This window comes from Anser cygnoides, chromosome 17, assembly GCF_040182565.1.
Source record: "Anser cygnoides isolate HZ-2024a breed goose chromosome 17, Taihu_goose_T2T_genome, whole genome shotgun sequence".
NCBI classification, from domain to species: Eukaryota; Metazoa; Chordata; class Aves; order Anseriformes; family Anatidae; genus Anser; species Anser cygnoides.
In genome coordinates this window covers 15,257,435-15,279,964 of record NC_089889.1, presented here as the reverse complement: position 1 = coordinate 15,279,964, position 22,530 = coordinate 15,257,435, and the positions used below count along the sequence as shown (strand labels likewise).

The 22,530-nt window shown below is 51.9% G+C and overlaps 2 protein-coding genes across 7 annotated transcripts in view; both read left to right on the top strand.

Annotated features, from left to right (window-relative positions):
- Positions 1-17,270, top strand: part of AIFM3 (apoptosis inducing factor mitochondria associated 3) — a 58,379-nt gene extending 41,109 nt beyond the window's left edge. For 2 of the 6 annotated variants that reach the window (XM_066979300.1, XM_066979304.1), the window contains 12 exons: positions 1,476-1,606; positions 2,669-2,784; positions 4,349-4,420; positions 4,859-4,922; positions 5,518-5,594; positions 5,929-6,046; positions 7,046-7,144; positions 8,015-8,090; positions 9,675-9,734; positions 13,410-13,514; positions 14,572-14,592; positions 15,187-17,270. In XM_066979300.1, the coding sequence (XP_066835401.1) occupies positions 1,476-1,606; positions 2,669-2,784; positions 4,349-4,420; positions 4,859-4,922; positions 5,518-5,594; positions 5,929-6,046; positions 7,046-7,144; positions 8,015-8,090; positions 9,675-9,734; positions 13,410-13,514; positions 14,572-14,592; positions 15,187-15,226 (979 nt within the window). In that variant the 3' untranslated portion in view covers positions 15,227-17,270. Of the gene's footprint in view, positions 1-1,475; positions 1,607-2,668; positions 2,785-4,348; positions 4,421-4,858; positions 4,923-5,517; positions 5,595-5,928; positions 6,047-7,045; positions 7,145-8,014; positions 8,091-9,674; positions 9,735-12,032; positions 12,319-13,409; positions 13,515-14,571; positions 14,593-15,186 lie in introns of those variants that run through there. The other 4 variants (XR_010825617.1, XM_066979302.1, XM_066979301.1 and 1 more) reach the window with 4 other exon arrangements.
- A 2,744-nt stretch (positions 17,271-20,014) lies between these two features.
- On the top strand, positions 20,015-21,560 carry LOC106047484 (transmembrane protein 17B-like). The gene is made up of 4 exons (XM_013198987.3): positions 20,015-20,142; positions 20,508-20,611; positions 20,928-21,041; positions 21,164-21,560. The coding sequence occupies exons 1-4, from the start codon at positions 20,025-20,027 to the stop codon at positions 21,473-21,475; spliced, it is 648 nt and encodes a 215-aa protein (XP_013054441.2). The 5' UTR covers positions 20,015-20,024; the 3' UTR covers positions 21,476-21,560.
- The last annotated feature ends 970 nt before the right edge of the window (positions 21,561-22,530 follow it).

Here is a 22,530-nt window from a genome sequence, read left to right as displayed (position 1 = left end):
GAGTTCATGAGTTGTTTTATACAGATACAGAGAGAAAAGATACAGAGAGAAAAATGTATCTTGCAAAGGTGGAGGAATTTACCAGCAGCACCCTAATGCTGCACTGTTCCCAGAAGTCTCTCCTGTGGGCCAGCTCAAGAGTAAATTACATTTTCACAGAAAATGTCAAATATTGTAGACAAGACCAGGCTTTTCTATAGCAAAGTCTCTGAACCTTACTGCTCCATCGACATTTCACTATTTCGCTTTTTGCCCCGTTTTGGGGCAAATGCAAGTGTCTGAATCCCTCACACGCCCAGCTGTGATGGTGTAAGAGGGTGTAAGAGGGGCTGTCAGGATGGCACCCAAGGACAGGTCTGGCATCCCTGGGCTGCTCACCCTTTCCGTGTGCTCCTGCCACAAAGGCACAAAGTGGACTAGGACAAATTCAGCCTCTGCAAAATTATCATCTGGGTTAGGGATGCTTCCATCCAGGTGGTACAGGGAGCTTCAGGCCTGGCTAGGAGGGAGCAACAGAGAAATCACTCCCTTTGCGAACTGCTGATGCCACTGGTAATTGTCAATATTTGGTGCTGCTTCATATTTGGGTCTGATGCCTGGATTCCTTGCAGTCATCTGCAGGTGTCCGGCTCTGCCAGCGGGATGTTGTGATTCAGCTGCAGCTGCAGCCACATCAGCCGCTAGGCCTGGTGTTGGGTGACGTGGTGCTCAGCAAAATGCACTTTCCACCTAATGAGGTTCAAGAGAGGATTAAACCTTTGGAAATAATTTCAAAATCCTTATGCATAAGCTCCAAGTACACTGGGTAAATGTTTTTAAGATCCCTAAATTATTTAGGATCATCATTCCCATTTCCAGACATGAGTCATATATGCAGGGGACAGATATTTAAAAATACATATGCCCCAGTAAGTACATGAGGATGACAAGATTAAATTGCTACAGAACCCGCATCTGCAGATGCTTATAGAACCTTTAAAATCTGGCTCCAAATTTTCTACTGAAGGATAGAATTAGTTTTCTGTGTCCTAGTAAGCTTCTGAAAATTTTACTACATGACAGCAGTTAAACTTAAAATTATAGCAGGAACCATCCCGCATTGTGCTCCATTTCTCTACACAGAGCATAGGCCAGGCTTGCACCGTTTGCCTGCCAAGCAGCTGCATGAGGGCTGGGGCTGGGGCCGGGCGTTCATTCCGTTGTCCACCAGCATTTTTTATTTTTATTCTTTTTTATATTATGTGTCTATCCCGGGTGATTTTGCAGAGAAACATGACAAAATTTGGTGTTTTGGCTGCAGTGTGACATCCTGCAGCGTGTTGCCTTGTCCTGTCAACTGATCTGTGTCATTCCCCCACCCCCCCAAAAAGAAAGCTCCCACAGAAGCAGGAGACGGCGGCGAACTGCAGATAGCCAAGCCAAAGTGTCTGCAGGAGCCCAACCTAGACAGCCCTCAATTTGTGTTTGTTTTTCAGACCCAAAGCTCTCAGCTGTAAGGGTAAGGAGGTTGAAAATGTTTTCAACATCCGAACACCAGAAGATGCAAACCGTGTGGTGAAACTGGCCACCAGCAAGAATGTGGTTATAGTGGGTGCCTCCTTCCTTGGTGAGCTCTCATTTTGCAGATTTGCATTTTTCAACTTTCCATGTGTCCCTGCAGATTGTCACAGACCCTTTCCTAGTTTGTCATTACCCTGTTGGAGGTAATCCCCCCCAAAACTGGACCTGGCTGGTTCAACCTGCAGCTCCAAGTGCTAACAACATCTCCTTCCTGAAGAAATTAATTTTACGCAAGAGACTGGGCAATTCAGCTTGCATGGACAAAGAGCATTGCTATCCCAGTCTGGAAAGCCTATGATGAGTCCAGTACTGTCACTCAGGTGTTTTCAAATCCAGCGTGTAAGTGCAGATTTGGCTTCAGATAGGAGAGTCTTTGGTAGATGAAAGGTTGTGGGCTTATTTCTCTTCTACTTTTCATCAGGGCTGAGAATTTTTAAAATACACAGAAGTCTTGTAATTTCTTTAATGTTTCTTTCTTTCGTTTGTATGTTTGATACGTCTGTAACAAAATTTTGGCATGTCCTGCAAGCTTTAAGCATAGACGATTGTTAGGGAGGGAATTTATTTCAAAATGTTCAGTACTTGTTTTTCTTTTTTTCTTTTCTTTTTTTTTTTTTTTTAATTTCCTGCTTTAAAGGTTCTGTCAGTCCTGTCTACAACAAAATGTGTGGTTTGAGGGACCAATTGTAAACTGTAGACCATCAAAGAGAACAGTTTCTGAAAAAAACATAGAAAGAAAATGCTGAAGGTTTCCATGCAATTGCCAGCACCAAAATTGGTCTCTTCTGAACAGAACAAAAAAGCTGAAGTCACAGGGGCAGTTTTCAGCCAGTAGCTCATTACTTCTGCTGAGCCATAAGAGGAAGATTTCTCTCTTCCCTCGTCTGAGGTCCATTAACAAATGTTTCCTGGGGTTCTTGGGACTTCATTATGGCTGGTTGCTTGTTTTGATCTTTAAAGTCCTCCTGTGACTCCTGCCTGTAAGAATAAATCACTGTAAATGATAAATCTCATGCAAAGCTGTGGGGCCCTTTGTGGCCATGGGGCCTGGCTGCAGCCCAGGAGTCCCCACAGAGCAGGCCTGCTGGGACGTGCTTCTGTTCCCCAGGGATGGAGGTGGCCGCCTACCTTGCAGAGAGGGCCCACTCGGTGTCTCTGGTCGAGCTGGAGGAAGTCCCCTTCAAGAAGTTCTTTGGGGAGAGGGTTGGCCGCGCTGTCATGAAGGTGACCTTGCTTTCCTGTCCTGGGGGTGATTTTGGTGACAGTGGGTTCTGCTGGTTTCACTTGTTGATGTGAACTTATTCACTCATTCACTCCTTCTACGATGGAGTGACTGCATCAGTTGACAAGGGAAGACTGACCGATGTCATCTACCTGGACTTCTGTAAGGCCTTTGACACAGTCCCACATGACAGCCTGATGTCGTCATGTCTCTCCAGGTCGGAGAGGGGGGACTTGATGGGTGAACCATTCAGTGGACAAGGAGTTCGTTTGAAGGTCGCACCCAGAGAGTGTTGGTCAATGGCTCCATGTCCAGATGGAGGCCAGTGATGAGTGGTGTCCCTCAGGGGTCTGTCCTGGGACCGGTGCTGTGTAATATCTTTGTCAATGACATAGACAGGGGGATGCCGTGCACCCTCAGGAACTTTGCAGATGAAACCAAGCTGAGTGGTGCAGTTGATGCAACAGAAGGAAGGGATGCCATCCAAAGGGACCTGGACAAGCTTCAGATTTGGGCCCACATGAACCTAGTGAGCTTCAACAAGTCCAAGTGCAAGGTGCTGCACCTGGGTCGGGGCAATCACAGGCACGAGTACAGACTGGGAGAAGAACTCACTGAGAGCAGCCCTGCAGAGAAGGACTTGGGGGTTCTGGTGGACAAAAAGCTCGACATGAGCCAGCAGAAGGGCAACTGCATCCTGGGCTGCATCGACAGAGGGGTGGGCAGCAGGCGGAGGGAGGTGATTGTCTCCCTCTGCTCTGCCCTTGTGAGGCCCCACCTGGAGTACTGCGTCCAGATCTGGGGCCCTCAGCACAAGAAGGATGTGGGGCTGTTAGAGCGGGTCCAGAAGATGGCTGTGAAGTTGATCAGAGGGCTGGAGCACCTCTCCTATGAGAGAGCTGGGGATGTTCAGCCTACAGAAGAGAAGGGGTGACCTTATTACAGCTTTTCAATTCTAAAAGGGGGCTTATAAAAAAGATGGAGAGCAACTTTTTGCTGAGACAGATAATGAAGGACAAGAGGGAATGGTTTTAAACTCAAAGAGGGGAGATTAAGATTAGAGGTTAGGAGGAAATTCTTCCCTCAGAGGGTGTGAGGCACTGGAACAGGTTGCCCAGAGAGATTGTGGATGCCCCATCCCTGGAGGTTTCAGGGACTGGTTGGAGGAGGCCCTGGGCAACCTGATCTAGTGGGTGGCATCCTGCCCATGGCAGGGGGTTGGAACTAGGTGATCTTTAAGGTCCCTTCCATCCCAAGCCATTCTATGATTCCATGATTCCATTCTATAACATTCATTAACTTGCTGATGCAGTTATTCTAAAAGCTGATTTATTGATTAAGATGTGAAGGTGCTATACAGTAATACCCCTGAGGAAGACTGGGCTGGACCTTCCCCTCTGGGGGCTGCTTGCTGTGAAAGGGCCTGGCCTGGGTTTGCATGGGAGGGAAGAGGATGGGCCTGTTCCAGAACAGCCGAGGACCTGAAGGCAGGGAAGGGAGCGCAGAGGGTGCCAAGGCATGAGGGTGGGGCAGTGTGGGGCTGTGATGTGCCTGCTGTCCCCACAGATGTTTGAGAACCACAGGGTGAAGTTCTACATGCAGACTGAGGTGTCGGAGCTGCGGGAGCAGGAGAACAAGGTACAGTGTGGCAAAGGCTCCCCTGGGGCGAGAGGTGGCCACATCTCACCCTGGGGCTGCCGTCCCCTTCATTGCTGGGCTTTTGCCCTCTCTCTTTCCCAGCCCCTGAAATTCATATTCTTGAGCTTAGCCCCCAGGAGCAAGTGTGCTCCAGCCACAGTGTTTGGGATGGTTTTGTTGCTCTGAGATCCTGGAGGGACAGAGAGAGCATTGAGGGTGACCCTGCTGAAGCACTGCATGGTTTTAACCCTGTCCCTAGAAAGCACCTGCAGGACTCCCTTGGTGGTCTCTGAAACTCTTCTTCTTGCCATTATAAGGAACTACGGCCAAATTGCATGTCAGAAATGAAGCAAGAAGCTAGTTTCGCTTGCTGCTGCTACAGGGTTTTTCTTTTTTTGTCTCTGAAATAACTGTAATTTCCCCCTCTCTCCTGTAAAGTTGAAGGAGGTGGTGCTGAAGAGTGGGAAGGTCCTACGTGCAGACGTTTGTGTCGTTGGTATAGGTAAGGGGCTGTTGCTGTGTTGCTGAGTGCTGGTCCCATCAGGCCAGCAGTGCTTTGCTTCGACAGTGCTGGTGCTGGAGGAGACGGGGCAGTCATCTTCCTCCTGGCCAGGTGGCTGAAGGGTGCAGGTAGAGGTGTACCAGCTTCCACCCTATGCTTGTATCTGTAGCAAAGCTGAAAAAGTCTTTTCTAGGTCCTAACTCCCATAAAATGAAGTTGAAAACATTTGGGTGATATTAAGTTTCTTTTTCTTTTTTTTTTTTCAGAAAAAAACATTCAATTTAATTCTCTCAATTTTTTATTTTCTTACAGCCCAAACTTTTTTCCATCTGTTGTATTTATTTATTTATTTATTTATTTATATTATTTTATTTTATTGCTGCTGCTGCCATAGAAGACAGTATTTTTCTCCTTGACACTTGGGGAGGAAAAAGCCCCTAACTAATGGTAACTTTTCTAAACATTGCATACTGGAAGAATCACAAGATTCCAGTTTCATTCTCCTGTTGTTTTATTGACTGCTTCACAACAGTCAACAATCCACAAGAGATTTATGAGGGCTAGAGGAAAAACAGCCTTTTGCTTTCCCCTGCAGGTGCAGTGCCAGCAACGGGATTTCTCAAGCAGAGTGGCATCAACATCGACTCCAAAGGCTTCATTGTGGTCAACAAGGTGAGCCTGGTGTTTTAGCCCCCACAGCTGCAGCTGTCTTGGTCACACTGGCTCCTCCAAGCTGGACTTGCCTTGGCCTCTGAACCACCAGCGCGGTGACAGTCTGTCCCTAGATGCTGAGATGTGAGGACTGCCATACGCTTGGGCCAGCACACCCTCCTTGAAGCGATGGGTTTGCAAAACCTCAGCTCTTTTGGCCCTGGATGCTGTGGGTGTCCACACACACACACGCCTCCTGCCCCTGGGGACCTTGGTGGGTCTCAGGCAGTTCCCTGTTGGCTGCTCCTGTAGGGTGCAAACCCCACCTACATGCAATTCTGCTTCCTCCCTTCAGATGATGCAGACCAACATCCCCGGAGTGTTTGCAGCTGGTGACACTGTGATGTTCCCGCTGGCCTTGAGGAACAATAAGAAAGTGAACGTTCCTCACTGGCAGATGGCCCATATGCATGGTAGGTGCTTTTCAGTCCCTTTGCAGCAGCAAAAATTGCTTAAGGAGAAGAGCCTTTTCCAGATACCCAGGAAATTTCCAACACTTTAAGAAGAGAATGAGAACTGAGAACATGGAAACTGTGTAGTTGTATTCAACATTTGGAAATGTGTATTTTATACTGTCCATTACCTATTCATTTGTCAGCCTTCTTGACGTACACACACTGACGATCACTCATTACACTCATTACTCCTAGACCAAGGCGTCCCTAGGAGATCAGTCCCTGCAGGAGCCTGATCTTCTCCTTGCCCCGGAGAGGGTCAGAAGCATTTCATGCTGCACCCATCAGCTCATAGGGTGAGAGGCTGCAGGCACACATCCCCAGCTGGGCTGCCCAGGGCTGGATCCTATAGCTCCCAGAGTGAATGGCCAGCTCAGGACTTCGAGCCGCCCCATGACAGCTCAAATACCAGCCAGCCTGGAAGCCCTGGCTGCCTTTGAGCTTTCCATCTAGTTGACTTCCCAATGGGTGTCTTGGGGGAGATGTTCTGGAACTAGACCTTCAAGGTTACCCTGCCTTTGAACACAACCCACCTGGACACGTCTAACCATGCTGCTGGGGCAGTGACTCTTCAGTAAGTCTCTGTGACCCTTGGGGTTTTATCTGTCCCACCATATTTGTGGTGGGAGCTCAACACGCTTCAGCCCTGTTAACATTGCAGAAGCTGTGTTGAGATGGGCTCATAAGCATGTTAGTGCTGATGGAGATGAGGAGTCAGTAAGAGCTGCACCGCTGGATGACTCCTCCAAGCCCAGCCATGGAAGATGCGTTGGGTTTCCTCTGTGAAGGTTCTTGCTGCTGTATGGTTACTTTAGCTGAAGCAGAAGGTATTGGTCTTCCTGTGCTCCTGGACTAGGGATGCTGATGCTGATGACCTGAGCTGTGCTGTGGCCTGAGGGCCCGATGCTTGCTCAGACTCAGAGCTCTATTGCTTATTCTGCTGCTTCTGCCTTCCAGGCCGTATAGCAGCACTGAACATGCTGGCCCATGGCACGGAGATCAGCACCATCCCCTACCTGTGGACTGCTATGTTTGGGAAGAGCATTCGATATGCAGGTGAGGGGGTCCCCAGGGCTGCCGTAGAGATTGTGCTGGTGGAGGTGCCATGGGATACAGAAGTCACAGCCACCTTCTCTTCTGTGTCCCCTCTGGGCCAGCGTCTGTCTTAGGTCTGCTTTCCTTCCTTGCACATTATAGTTTTTGTGTCTCCTCTGAAACTCTTCTGCCTACAGGCACAGGACACCTCGCAGGGCCTTTTCTTCCAGCTCTTTCATCTGGCCCAGGGTGGCTGTGGAGGGACATCTCTTGTTTTGCAAGGCCAGAAGGGCTTCTGTGGCTGCTTAGGATTGCCCAGCATGAACAAGGAGTCTCTGTGAACATGCGCCTCTTTGAGCAAGCATGGGTGCTTCTTTGTACCCGTGTCTTCCAATGCCCATCTCTTAGTGACTACCGGATGACTCCCTCTTCTCTAGCTCTGGATTAAAACACTCTTTCTTAGGGCCAGAGCTGAATCCACAGGAAAGAAGTGAGGTCCAATCTTTTATTCCATGGGCAAACTAAGCAAATAAAAAGTAGAGCAAAACATTTGCTCTGGAAATTGTTTTCTCAGCAACTGTCCTGTGATCATGTGGGTTCATCCCTTTCCTTCTCCCCCACACTGAGGTCTAGGCTGGTACAGGTGTTGTCACCAAGTCATTTCACACAAGACTGCACCGGGAGGTGCAGGAAGACATAGGGGAGGGAGGTGTCACCTCACGGTGCCACACAGGGGAGGAGGTACAGCAGCAGGGTGAAGCTGAGCCTCCCCAGCAGTGGCAGGGTGAGGCTGGGAGGCTGGAGGGGAGCGTGACCAGTGCCATCCACCTGCCTGTGGGACTGCAGGGCAGGGACTCACCTGCTCCAACCCATGATTTCTTTGTCTTTCAGGCCATGGGGAAGGATTTGATGATGTTGTGATTCAAGGGGACTTAGATGAACTGAAGTTTGTTGCATTTTATACCAAGTAAGTGTTTCTCTTCTCCATGTCCCTACATGGACATTTGTCTCAGCTTGTTCTGCTAGGCTGGAAAATATTTTTGCCGGAGATTCTTTCAGTCAGTTTTGTTTCTGTCTGGACACTGATGTTGCAGGACATTAATAAAACTGCACACACAGATGCATTAGTGCCAGGCACTAGAGAAATGATGTGCTGAGTGTAAAGCAAGTTAAGCAGTTCCTTGGACCTAGTATCTCTGCCAGATTTGATCACCTATCATCTGAGAGCAAATAATGGCTTCTGTTAATTTGTTGCTCACTATTTCCTTCAAAAATTTCCTTCCCATATCGACAATGTGTTAGTATTTATGACCAAGGCTGGACTGGTCAGGCATCGCTGTTTCTGTTTCTGGTTTGACAAGTTAAGCTTTGAAAACTCTCCTGTCTATTAACAAGCTGTGAAAGTTAGCAAGAGTTCAGGAGCTTTTACTACACCTGTACTGAAATGCAGCTATCCCCATGGCTGGGAGACTGTTTGGGAATACTTTTCCTGAGATCTGTTGACAGCTAGGATGTCAATAGCCATTGCCTTGGCTGTTTAGACAGCTGGCTGTTTAGACTGGAAAGACTATGTGTTGTAAATTTATTCCCAGAATATTTGCTGCTGTTTGTTCTTTTGTTTCCTTTATCCCATTTTAATCTGAAGTCAATGGCCAAAGAGCTTCCTCATGCCTGGAGAGGAAGGGGATTTCTTCAAGTGATTTGAAGAGCCTCAAGAGCGAGGGCTGCCAAGTGCAGCTGTAAGGCCAGCAGGGACCCGTGCTCATGCGGGGATTGGCAGGGAGCTCTTGGCAGGATCCATCTCCTGCTCTGCAGAGATCACCTCACTGGGCTGGCCACTCTTGTCCCCCTGTTGCTGCCTCCCCATTGTGTCCCTGTCTCCGAGGGTGACCTCTTGTCCACATGGCTTCAGGATGGAGCCCAGCAGCTCATCTCCTCTCAGCCATACCCATCGAGCTCAGCGCTGTGTCACCCACTGCCACCAGCCAGCCATGCCCCCAGTGCTCTGCTCTGGCTGTGTCCCTTGGCTGGAGCTGCTCCTGTTGTTTAAAATACACAGCTTGCACAGTGAGCACAAGACAGGGGAATATTAAAACCCGTTTCAAGTTTTGCTGCAGTGGTTTTGCAGAGTTAGTGTGCTTTTGCCACAACTTCGATACCTGCAGCCACTGTGTTGTCCCATTGTGCTGTCCCTTCATGTTGGCCCATCACTGGTCCCATGGAATCACTGGCAGTCATCTGCTTGCAGAAAATGCAGTACTATCAGTTTGGGCACCTGAGAGCTGCAGTGGCATGTATTTCTTTCCAGCATACAATCTTTGAACTATCATCCTATTCCTCCTTCCCATATCAGAGCCCAACAGATTTAGCTATTTATCCCAACCCTAATTAGAAAGGAAATGCCAGACCACTTTAATAAAACATCTGTAGAGCCCTTTGAAGAGGAAGGCCCTGAGCAAGGTGACTAATCCCCTGCGTGATGCAGGGCCTCACACTGGGTCTAGCACTGACATGGGGTGGGTGCTGAGAGCTGCCTTCTTCTGCCACCCAGGAGGGGCCCCAGGAGATGGCTTTGGTGTGGTAGGACGGCATCCTGTGCAGAGAGCCAGAGGTACTGCAGCTGGCGGGGCTCGGGCTGGTTCCTCTCTCACTGCCCAGTTGTGAGAGGCGACTGGGAGCATTTCTTCCTTTTCTTCTTGTTTGGTGATAGTCCTGCTACTGGTACTAATGCTTTTGGATTGAGGACACTGTCCCAAACAGGCCATCTCCTCCTGCTTTCCACATCCACCTGATGGTTTGGACTTCTGGTGTGCACTGGTTCGGTTCCTGCATGAAACACTGGTGATGCCCATTCCCAGAGCCTGCTCTCAGCATTGACTTTCATAATAAAACTCTTTTCTTTTCCAGAGTTTGAAGAATAAAACTGTTTGTTTACCCACATTCAGAGCTGAGGGTGAGCTGCTGAGAGGTCAGCATGAGGCCCTGTGCGGGGATGTGCATGGGATGGGGTGCCTTGCAGTTGTCCTCATGGGACACTATGTTCACCACAGCACCTCTTCCAGAACAGGCCGATGTCATCCTAGTCCCTAAGACCTTGGAGATCATGGGAGATCCACTGGGTAGCTGTGGTTGTCTTCCTCATGGTGCACCATTTCCAGAGGAAACCCTGCAGAGGAAGGGAAGGCCATATAGACACAGTGCACATCCACAGTGATTCACCTTCCCTCAGTCTTTAGGCCAAGACTTCTGATTATTCACAGTCCCAGTTTCAGAAAGGGCACACTTGTTGCCTCAAAAGACCACTTGAAAAAAAGGGACTCCTGCTGGCCTTCCCTGTCTGTCAGACAAAATGTTTACAAGCCACTACTGATGTGGGATTCTCCAGTTCACCATTGCCCTACAAATTATTTCACAAAAGGACCATCTGTCACTTTTATTGCTGATAGAAATGTTTGGGCTGCATTCACATCCCAGATGGCAGAATTATGTCTTTTTGCTCTCCATTGCTTACCTTGGTTATTCCTTCCCTCAGAACAGCACATCTTTCCCACTCCATCCACTTTCTGTTTCTCATTTGGGAGCAGAAATCCTCATCTTTCATTCTCCTTCCCCCACCAGCGCAGCTGGGAGCTGGCTGCACTCAGGAAGAACAAAGCTTTGAAATCTCCACATTTGATCCATGTACCGTGGTTGCCTGTGTCAGTACAAGACAGCATCTCACTTGGGTGAGAGAACCTCCTGGATCAATTGTCAGTGCAGGGTTCAAGAGCATTTGAGTTCGTAGTCTTTCAGCTGCTGTCCCCAGTGGCAGGATGCTCTTTCTGGCGTCTGTGTTGGACATTAGTGATCTTCACATGAGGTTGCACAGTGGACAGACTGTAGTTTAAAACAGCATCCAGCCTAGAATTTGCTGGCTTCTTGCATACACCAACCATTTTGTGCAAGCGTTAATGGATAAACTGAGGCCTCTCACTTGGCAAAGTGCTGTCACTGTTCCCTCTGCAGCAAGCCTCTTGCATCCTGGCACAGAACAAACAGTGTTTGAAGGAAAGAAGAGCAGAAGGAGGAAAGAAAGCACACCTGCTATCACCCGCAGAGGCCAGAGGCACATGGAGGAAACCACTGAAGTGTCATGAACATGTGTTGTGGTGTGGCAGTGGTAGGGAGCCTCCCAGGAGTCCTGAAATCTCAGCTGCCTTTTGTGTGCTGAACACTGAAGACATCAAGCAGTGGTGCAGGATCTGTGGTCAAGGCCCTGTGTGATAGGTGCACCTGGGGGATGGTGTGGAAGGTGTTCTCACTTGTAGATTGTATTTCTGAATTTCGGGGCAACAGGAAAAGAGGAAATCTGCAGTGCAGTTCTGTCAAATACTGCTGCAAGTATCTTCAAGGAGACTAGCTGTATTCCATAAACAAAATTGTCAGTCTCTGCACAGATGGGAGTTATGTCCTTAGGGAAGGTTGTCCAGTCCTGGGGAGAGTGGAGGACCTCACTCATGTTACACAAGACGTAAGGCCAACCAGATGAGGAGATCCAGGCTCAGAAGTTGGAGAGCTCTTATACATCACAGCAACAGGCCTCAAATGTAACAGCCCAGCAGGCAATTCAGCTGAACACACACATGCTTTGTGATCTTCTCGGGTGGTTAGTTATCCTTACTGCCTGCCATGGGTGCTTGTTTTCCAGTGTGAACGTGTGTCTCATCAATGTCCATCCATTACTGCTCATTCTTACCTTGTCTGCTGGATGGAAGAGCCACATGCTAGCAGAAATGCCCCTCTGCTGTACGTGCACATCTCTGCAGTGAGCTGAGTAGGCTCAGGGTGGGATTTCCAATGGCACCCAAGCCTTTCTAGAGCTCTGGTCAATGCAGTGGCTCTCACATACTGTTTTGTGCTGGCTCCACAGGACTCCTCTGCGTTTGGGCAGGAACCGCAGGTCCAGCCTCTGAAGGAGCCTGCCTGAGGTCGGTCTGTCTCTGGGTCTGGCCAGTTTGGAAGAGCTCAGTGTCTCTGGAGAAGATTCAAGGCTTATGATCTGCTCTACATTCCTGTGCGTGCTTGTGGGAGAGGGAAGCCTCATGCTGCCCCATGGCTCTGTGGGACAGCTAAGAGAGAGGACTTCAACTGTCATGGCTCCATGAAGATGAAGTTTTCTCTGAAGCATGGCTTCTGCTCTCCTCCTCTCAGGCCAGGCACGTGTTTCTCCCCCATGCTGGTCTTTTCTCTGTTGGTCATGGAGCTCTTTGGCAACAGATTGAATAGCAGATCTTGATTTGTTGGGTGCTTCTACTCCTCAGCTTATTCAACAACATCACCAGTATTTAATATCTTATGCACCTTCTCTAATAATTAAATTGTTTGTTTATTTGGTTACCTATTTATGAGTCATCTCCTGAGCCAGACTTATTTATGCTCAGATTTATGCTCAGGCTGAATTTTGCAGACCTCAAAGCAGAGGTGCCCTTCTCATTTGTCCTGTGCCTTCTCATCTTAATCCAAATCTTCTCCAGCATTTTTACATCTTCCTTCCTTCTGCTTCATTCATTTCACATTCAGCCTTTGATCTCGTGTTGTGCCACCAGCAATGGGATCCTGACTATCAGGTCGGCCAGACTGGGATGTGCTGCTGGATGTGGAGTTGGCCACCCAGTTGTCCTGGTGCTTCATTAGGTGTCTGTTGAGGAGCCCTGCTCTGCTCAGAACCTGATATGTGGTTGTTGCTGTCTGTGGAGCAAGCTCAGAGGTGCGTGCTCTTGTTCCAAGGAGTAGATCAGGAAGTGATGTGGAGCAGCAAAACCAAGTGTGCCACTGGGAAGTCCCTGCTAACATCCCCTCTGCTCCCTCAGCACAGGGCAGCAAAGCTGTGCGGTTGACAGTGACCACTGGGCATCCTTGCAGTTTTTTTATCCACCACCAGATCCACCTTTTCTGGCATTTCTCCCAGGTGCCAGGGTGCCCAGAGCTGTCTCCATCCCACCTCCCTTAGGTGTCTGGGGTCCCACTGCTGGGCAGTGGGATGGAGACAGCTCTAGGCACCCTGGTGCTGCTCACCAGGCCAGCCCATGAGACCAGTGGGGCCAGCCTCGAGCACCTGCTACAAGTCCTCTCCTGTTCTTGTCCCACGTCACAGTCCCTGCAGTGCTCACACCCTGGGACATGTCCTGGCCCTGGAGCAGAGGGTGTTTTTCTTTGCTTCCCGCTTCTCTCCAGCATATTGCTTTGTGGGTGATGGAGATGTGGCCACCCTGGGCTGTTCTAACTGCTCTGCTCTGCCTGGCTCTAGGAGTGACGAGGTGGTGGCTGTGGCCAGCATGAACTACGATCCTATCGTCTCCAAGGTGGCTGAGGTCCTGGCTGCCGGCAGGACCATCCGAAAGCGTGATGTGGAGTAAGTAGGTGCACTGCAGGAACCAGTGGTGCTGGGGCTGAGCTTACCCTCATGGCACAAGGCAAGGCTGAGCATCCCCAGCCAGGACACCACTAGCACCAGGCAGCTCTTTCCCATCCTGTACACTGCTCACATCTCCCTGCTTGCCCCACTCATTCCTTCACCCCGTGTGCTGCCTCCCAGCCTCCTCCTAGACTGCATCCTGCACACAGGGGATGTGTCTTGAACACCAGGATCAGGATCCATATCCTTGCAGAGTCTTGATGGGATTGTTTCCCCCTGGGCCAGAGACAAAAGGCTGGCCTGAGAGGCTGGCATGCCTAGCACTTGTTGCCACCAGGGCAGCACTGCCTGATGCCAAGGGCACCCCTGGGCACATGGGGGCACCTGCAGAGGAAAGTCTGGGGGTACCACCTGTGTGCAAGTATTGCGGCCCTCAGCCTGGAAAGCTCACAGCTCAGGGAAGCTTGCCCTCACTGTCTCTGCCTCCCATTTGTAAGGGTATAGTTCACTGGCAAAGTGCACTTCTTTCCATTCACCTTCTCTTTAAGACTTTGTACAGGAAATAGTGTACCCCTGTGTGCAGAGATCAGCTGGGGAGGAGCCTTGAAAGAGATTGCTGCCGCAGGATGTGGGTCGCTGTCCAGGAGCAGTTTGCCTACATGAAAAATATTTCTCTTACATATATGGAATAAAACCAGGCCTTGTCAAAAGCCTGGGGAAAGAAGCAGCCCAGCCCCCAGGGAGCCCAGAGCCAGCTCAGACACACTGGGAGCATGTCAAGGGTCTGCCCAGCTTCCAGCATGCATGTGTGTGGTGGGGGGGGAGAGTTGTGCTCCTTGTCTGTGAATCAGGCAGTGGTTCCTGACCACCAAGTTTGGAACTGGGAGGGACTGGGAAGGAGGCCATTTCTTGTGGGTGGCCAGGCAGGTGGGGAGAGCTGCTGGCCCCTGTGTTGGGGTGGGCCATGGCAACTCGGTGAGCACAGAGCAAGCAGAACCACCTAATTCTAGATGTTTTTTCTCTCTCTGTCTCCTACTGCATTCGCACCTTTTAGGCTGTTTGTCCGTCATGGCAAGTACGTTCAGTTTTGGGTCTCGAATCCACATGGGAGTGTAGGGCTCACAGAAGGGTCACTCAGTCCCCTGCTTGGGCCACATCTCCAATTTCTGCATGGAGATGCTGATTATGACCATGTGCTTGTTTTGCAACCCAGACTGGCCTCTCTGTGGGCAATGATGATGTGTTGGGTGGTGGAGCTGGCAGGAGCCATGCTGGGAGAAGCCCATGCCAGGCAGGGCACGGCTGCTATATGTCCTTTGCAGAGCCCTGGTGCCCAAACCTGCCAGGATGGCATGCCTGCCATTTGGTTGAATTCTTCCAGCCCCTGAGGATGTCTGTCATTCAGTGCTTTTCCATGAATTTTCATCTGGATGCCACAAGGGCTTGTTAAAAAAGTTTAAAAAAAATACTGTTTGAATTCAGTTTTGCCTGGGATGGAGTGAGGGCAGAGGGAAGGGTGCTGCCGTGCTGCCCAGACTGGGTGCAGCGTAGTGCTGTGACAGAGCAGCACCTGACCTGTGTGGCCAGCAGCTTGGGAAGCATGCTGAACAGCTTCACTTACGCATGCCAGGAAAAATCTCACAGTGCTGTTTGTTTTTGTCTCTGCTAGAACTGGCGATATGTCCTGGCTAACAGGGAAAGGCTCCTAATGCCAGACATGGCTGCGACCTCCTGATGCTGTGCTCACCTCAAGAAGAGAGCTGCAGCTCCATGGAGCAATTCAAATACTGCACCTGAATCATTTTCCTTTGAGACTTGGAGGAACCTGGCCTCTTTCACCAAGAAGTCACCTTCCCAGGTAGCTCCTGTGTGTGCAAACTGCCAGCTCCTTTGCCCCACCAGCCACCGGGCCTGGGGTTCTGCAGCTGAAATTCACACTGGAAAGTCGGGAAACAGATCCTGGGGATAGTAGGCTTGGCACCAGCAGCCAGCGTGGGCACCACATGGCTGGCAAGGAGCTGCTGCGAACTGCAGACACTGGTGTCAGGGGAGCCAGTGGGAGCTGCATCTGTACTCATCAAGTAGCACAATGAGAGCCCCAAGCTCGTCTGTTGTCCCTGTTAATAGCATGAGTGCCTTTCATTGCTCTCTGTGGCCAATACATGCTCTCCAGCACATTTCCCCTTCCCAAATCCTCGTTCCTCCTTGCTCAGCACATCCCTGTGGAGTCCATTATCCGCACCCTCTCTGCACATTGCATGGCTGCAGCATTCACCTGTGGCTCTCCCCTGCCTGCCGACCTGCAGCCACTCCCTAGCCCTCAGGAGCACCCTGAGTGGCCAGGGAGATTTAGCATGCGGATGGCCTCAGGTTTGCCTAGCGTGCCCGTGTTTGTGTTCTGATTGTCCTCTGCTCTTTGTCACGTGGTGACAAAGCTACCTTTCTCATCTCAGCTCTCCATGTCAGTGCTCTGCAGCTGTGTTTTACCCCTCTTGCTGGCAGAAGGGCTTCGTCTCTAGCTCAGGAGTGGGCCTGGCCAGTCCAGAGCCCCATGTCTGTCAGCCGAGCAGAGCTGGGGAGGAGATTCCCCATGGAGAGCTTCCAGTGCTCTGTCCTGGGGGAACTTTGTTCTCCATCTGTCATTGTTTTACTCTGATCCCAAAGCTAGATAATTTATATTTTTAATTTGATTCACCCCTTATGAATGAAACCAGTGCTGTTCTGTGATCTGGATCTTTTCTGATTCCTTCCAAGTCCTTGGGTGCAGCTCAGCAGGTCAGCCAGGTGATGCTGGGATCTTCTCTGTGGAGGGTTCCTATATGTGTCCCATGTCTAGCTCATCTTTATTTCCAGACTCTGATCTTTGCTTGGATAGCAGTGTCACCAGTCACCTGTCATATCTCTGGTCAGTGTCTTCTGCTTCGCTGCCGGGCTTTTCCCAGGCAGCGTGACCAGTGGTGACCATAGGCAGGGATGTGTGTGCAGTGCCCAGCTGCAGCTCCGAATCCTCAAACCCTGTGAACAGATGTGGTTTTGCACCATGTATCTTGCTGCTGGGGCAGTCAGACTGCTGGGCAGCTCCTCCCTTACAGGCTGCTCCCTGTCCTGCCTGGCTGGGGTGTCTGGAGACACCTGGGGCAGCGGGGGTCATCCCTGAGCTCCATCCCACTGGTGCAGCCAGATGATGGAGGTGCACACCCCAGCTAGCACAGTACATGTTTTTTCTAGGCCCAGGGAAAGTCTGCAGGTGACATTTGAATAATCCCTGTTCTGACATGTCAGCATGAGCTGCTGTTTGCCATCACACTGCTTAAATCCTTCCACGGCCTTCTTCCTTTTCTGCTGCTGCTCAGCAGCACTGGGATGTTATTTTGATTTTATCCCTTTACTTCCTACTGCTCTGCTCCTTCTTTCTTCAGTGTGTGTCCTGGCAGCAGCCCCAGCACAGCCTGCTCCATCTGCTCTCTACCTTTCCACACAGGACAAAGGCTGCTGCTTTCTTCTTCTCTTTAGCATCTGTCCTAACACGCCCGCGGCAGGCCAGTGTCTTCCATAGCCCTGTAGGGAGGGCTCTGTCCAAAGCTCCTTGAAATGCCAGTTATCTCACAGCAACCCAAGGCCTCCAGTCCCACGGTTTGTGTCATGTCTGTGACTGAAGCTGATGGGGACAGCATGCCTGAGCCACAGCAGCGCACCTGGTTGTGCTGTGTGATCTGCCTGGGGGTCTTCAGCACTTCTTCTGCACCAAGTGAGGCCAGCAGGTCCCATACTCCATGTGCTCTCCAGCAGAGCTTCGCTGAGCTCTTCCAAGGCAACCGTGTTTCTGCTCACCCAAAGGCACCATCCTCTGAAGTCCTCTTGGGCACATTTGCAGGGTGCTTTGTGTTTCAGGAGCGTGCTCTTTGACTCCTTCATCTCTGATGGGTCTCATCCACTATCTAGCATGAGACAGTGTATGGCAGGCATCATCCTTGTACTCCCTGTGCTGAAGACCACACAAGGGCTGAGGAAATACCTTCTACCACAGCTTACAGCCTGCAGTGTGCAGAGTAAGTCCTATTCCCCCTTATTACAGAGGGGTTACTTCAGACGGAGCTGGGAACATCACCCCGTGACACAAGAAACCCTAGTCACCACCTGTGGCTTTCCTGAGGACATGTGCCAGGTCACAGCAGGGCTGCTTTGCGGAGCTGGACATCCTGACACTGATATGTTGCTCCTTGCAGGCACTGCTCTTCCACACTTATGTGGGATGGTGTTGGACCCAGGACCCCACGTTCAGATGCTGGGCTTTGCCCATTGCAGCTCCTGGCTGCATCTTACCCTGTGCGCTGGTGGGACCCATGGAACTGTGCGTTAGGCCCAACACGTTCCCTTCTTGTACATCCAAGAACCTTCTGAATCTTCTCATTATGACACAGTGCTGGATAATAGGCTTATTTTTAGTTCCCTTATACCCTAAGCCTTGGTTAAAAAAAAAATCACAGCTTCTTGTGAGGTTGCTTCCCAGCTGTTAACCATGGCCGCAGCCTTCATCCTTTGATCTCTGCCCTTGCCTTTGCTTGCATTACAAGCTGGTTGCCTGGGTGAGCACTGCTTCTCAATGTCTTGGTGTTCGCGCCTCTCTTTGCTCCTTCGTACAGCTTCCAAGGAGGCTATGGCAACACCCTTGGGGTACAGTACACATCCCCGGGGGCCTTTCTGCTTTTCTGAAGTGGCACGCTCCCCCCCGCACTGCGGGCTGGTGCCCCTCTTCTTTGTTGGAGATGAACCCAGCTACATGGTGGTGGCCAAAAGCCTCCAGATGAGCCTTCCAAGTGCCACCTATGAGATGTGCAGTGTTACAGGTTGTGGCTAGCACCCCCCAAGACAGTGGAGTGTGTGTCCTCACCAGTAACATCTCCAGATGTCCTGTCCAGGTATGGCCAAATAGACCACAAGGACCTTGTGGGTATTTCTTCTCATCCATCATCCTCTCTTAGTTCACCATCCTTATCTAGCAACAGACCAACACTTAACAGCATGATGTACTTTTTCCATACCTGGTCTGATTGCCTGTGAAATCCATTTAGTGTAGGATTTTTTTTATTTTTTTATTTTTTCCCAGCGGTACTGTAAGAACACGCAAGGAGCTGTCCTGAGTGGGATCATGGGAGCCATGCTGCGGTGTTACGATAGAGTGGTTTGAGTTGGAAGGGACTTTAAAGATTATCTAGTCAGCACTAGCCCATCACAGGTGGCCAGGAAGAACCTGAGGAAGGATATGTGCAGCACCCTGCACTGTGCTCACTGTGCAGGAGCTGCCTGGCGAGGCTGGGTCCTTGCACCTCTGAGCCCTTGATCAGCATGACTGAGAGGGAGTCACGCACTGGTCTAATCATGTTTTGCTCACCTCTTTCTCCTTGGCAGCCTGTGACAATGAGCTCCACAGCTTCATTTTGGCTTTAGCAAACAGAAGAATCCTCTTTTTATTTGGTTTCTCATGTTCCTTGCCAGTGCCTGTCCCTTAACAACCACTTTTGCAGTAGTCTCGATATTTGCAATAGCTCGGACAGGCACTGTCGGCGTCAGCGGCTGCTCTGTCTAAGGCACCTTCTGGGACGGGTTGAAGGCTGAAGATCATGAGAAGAGCCGCTGCCTGCTGGGTAGGCCCGACCGTGAAGGCCCCAGTGCAGCATCCCTTTCCTCTGCCATCCTGCTTTGGCTCAGCCACCCCCTGGCACACACCACCTCCAACACACCGCCCTTCCCAGGAGCCCCGAGCCACAGCGGTGTCAGTGAGGCTCCCTGGAGGGAGCGGCGGTGCTGAGTGGAGCAGTGCAGACACCTGCGAGAGCCCCACTGTGACAGGGACAGCCCATCCCAGTGAAGGGTAAAATGCTCTGTGGGTCTGGGAGCTTCGAGACTCGATTTTATCAATGTCATCTTGACCACCACAGAGACGGCGATCCACTGGAAACATGGGCTGTGGCAAGGAGCACCCCCAGCTGTGATAGCCCTTCTGCCAGGGTCTGCAGGGAAGGGGTTCACGGTATGGGGCACATCCTCATCTTTCACAGGCATCCTCGTCTGTCAGGGAATTTTAAGCAATAATGATGCTGATACAATGCAGCTGGGAGAGGGTGCCGAAGAGCAGAGCACTGTGTGGGGTGCATGGGGAGGTTACGTCCCTGTCATGGTGGTGGAGGGATGGCACCACCTGCTGCTGCCCCCGTAATCCACTATGGAAGGGAGATGCTCTGTATCCTTGGGCTCCTGTGTGGGTGGCCGGGAGCTCTCACCATGGCAATAAATGCCCTTCCCCAGCCAGTGACGTGTTTCCTTGTGCAGATGTAGAAGGGGCGCGTCCCTCCTCATTGCTGCAGCCAAGGAGCCTGTCTTCCTCCTGGCTCGGCCGCCTTGTCCCGTGGGAGCCAATGGCCGGGTGGCCCCACGCATTAGCCTGACTTGTCATCTCATTATCTACCCTCCTGCTAATCCTGGCTGAGCGGGGCTCAGCTGCTGGCCATGGCCGCACAAACACCCCTGCCCCTCAACCTCCGGCGGGGCTTGACGGCATTCAGCAGCTCCCTTTTCATCAATAACAAGACACGGGACAGTGGCGCTGCTCACATCTACCGCCCAGGTACCCCATGGGGGCTCAGCAGAGCGGGACTGGAGGTTTTGCTGCTGCTTCAGCACTGCAGGCACTCAGCCTGTCAATACTGCTGGCAGCAAAGGGTCCCAGTGCCCAACCAGCAACGAGTTGGAGCAAACTAAGGGCATTTGCTGCAAGCAGTGGCTCTTGCTGCAGGTGATGGTGGGGGCCATGCCAGGCTGCCTTGGGGCCAAAGCTCCTGCAGAGCTGGTGCAGCCCCACCAGCACAGCCAGGGCCAGCGCTGCTGCCCCCACGCTGCGAGGCAGGGGCTCCCCACAGGAAGCAACGCTGGGGTGGGGGGGATGCTGGGGGCCTTGCCCAGCCCTGCCCAGCCCTGCCTTGCCCTACCTAGCCCACGAGGTGCTGGCCAGCCTCCCCCTCCAGATGATGCTCTACTTCAACGCCTGCTACTTCCCCTTCTGGTGCTTGGGTGAGGGGATGATGCTGCAGCTGAAGGTACTGTCCGGTGGGCAGGTGGGGGGGAAGCTCACAGGCCAGGTTTAATGTGCAGGAGACACAGTAAATGGAGGTGGGATGCCGGTGGTCACACAGGACTAATGGGTCCCCACACCTGACTAAAAATGCCCTGTCCCACACCTTCCAAGAACATGGAAATCATGAGAGCAACCACTTAACTTTCCAGGCAGGGAAAGTTAAACTGGGGGGGCAGAGCAGGCAAGGCTGGGCACCGGCATGGTTGGGGCTGGCAGAGCGTGGGGTGTGAGGCATCGGGCACAGAGCTGGCTGGGACGAGGCTGTGCCCCTGTTACAGTACAGCCTGCTGCCTCGCTACTACCAGCTCCTCCTGCTCGCTGCCTTCCTCATCCTCACACTGACTGAAGGTGCCCGGCTCTACCTGGGCTACATCGGGAACCTGCAGGAGAAGGTAAGGGTGCCAAGTCCTGTGAGACCCTGGCAGGGTAACCCTGGGGCTGTGGTCCCCACAGAGGGGGGACCCACCCCATCAAGGGCATCCACGTCCCCCCTCAGCAGCCTCTGCCCACACAGGTGCCTGAGCTTGCCGGGTTCCTCCTTCTATCCTTCCTGATCCAGCTCCCCCTCCTGCTATTCCTGCTAACGGATGACCACATCATCCGGCTGCCGCTGGAGATGGCTGTGCACAGCCTCTTCCTGGCCTTCCTCATCTCTGAGGTCGTGGCTGCCTTCCTGGCGCTGCGGGTGATGACCACACAGCTCGCGGCACAGTTCTACCTGCAGCAGTTCACGAGCGGTGGACGGGGCAGGAGCCTGATCAAGGGTGATGATGTGGGACCTGTCCCACCCTGTGGAGTCAGTTCCTCTGAGGGCAAGGAGCATTAAACAGCACTCATCCCCCCGCTGCGCCGCTGTGTACTTTCTGAGTCAGACAGCTCTGGGGCTTGTGGGGTTCCCTGAGCACCCCACAGGCACGGGCCTGTCCCTGCCCTGCCCCAAGCACTCAGCGTCCCTTTGCTGAGCTGGGGCCACGTGTGGCTACGGGGCAGACTGGGTGCTTGGTACAGGGGTGGTGAAGCAGGGAAGACACACCAACGCAAGTGGTGCCAGTTAGGAGTAGGGACCTCAGAGCCCCTGAGATGCTCAGGCTCTCCCAAGGGCTGTGCTGGTCCTTACTGAGCAGTGACCCTCATGGGTGGTGGGAACCAGAGCAGTGCTAGAGCCCCTGCAAGTGCCAGCACAGCGCTGCTGCCACAAGCTCAGCTCTCAAACCCTCTGAGCACAGACAAACGTAGGCCCAGCCCGCACTGCTCCAGAGCAGCTCGTGTGAAGCCATCCCAGCTGGAAGCCATGGAGGGCCACAGGTGGGGTGCTATGAGGTTACAAGTCTTTCTGCCCAGCTGAAACCACACCAAAGCTGTGCACACACATCAGGGGAGTTAGCAGAGGCAGCGCCCAGGAGCCTCATTGAGGGGTCCGTATGGCCACTTCCCATTCGGGCAAGTGGCAGGATGGAGACATCCTGCACTGTGACACGCTCCCCAACAAGCAGGACAGGATGAGATAGGGTGGGCAGCCCAGTGCTTTCAGGACGCTGGTGCACTGCCCTTTCTGTATGTGACCAGGCAAGGACACAGGGGTCCAAGGGACAGAGCAGTGCCACAAAACCTTCACAGCCACCCTGTGGGCTAAAGACAGAGCAGAGCCACCTCTCACTTTCTGAACAGCTTTATTTCATTGCATCCCTGTTTTTCCTTGGGAAATCAACCCCAAGAGCCATCCAGGAAGGGAAGAAGCGCAAAGTACTTTAAGCCTCTTGTGTTGAGCATGGACCAGCTGCTTCCCAGCAAGCTCCAGCTCCCACAGCAGCTCAATGGCGTGGCTGCGCTTGGCTGATGGCCCATCGGCCCTGGGAGTTGCATGGCTGTGCACTGTGCCAA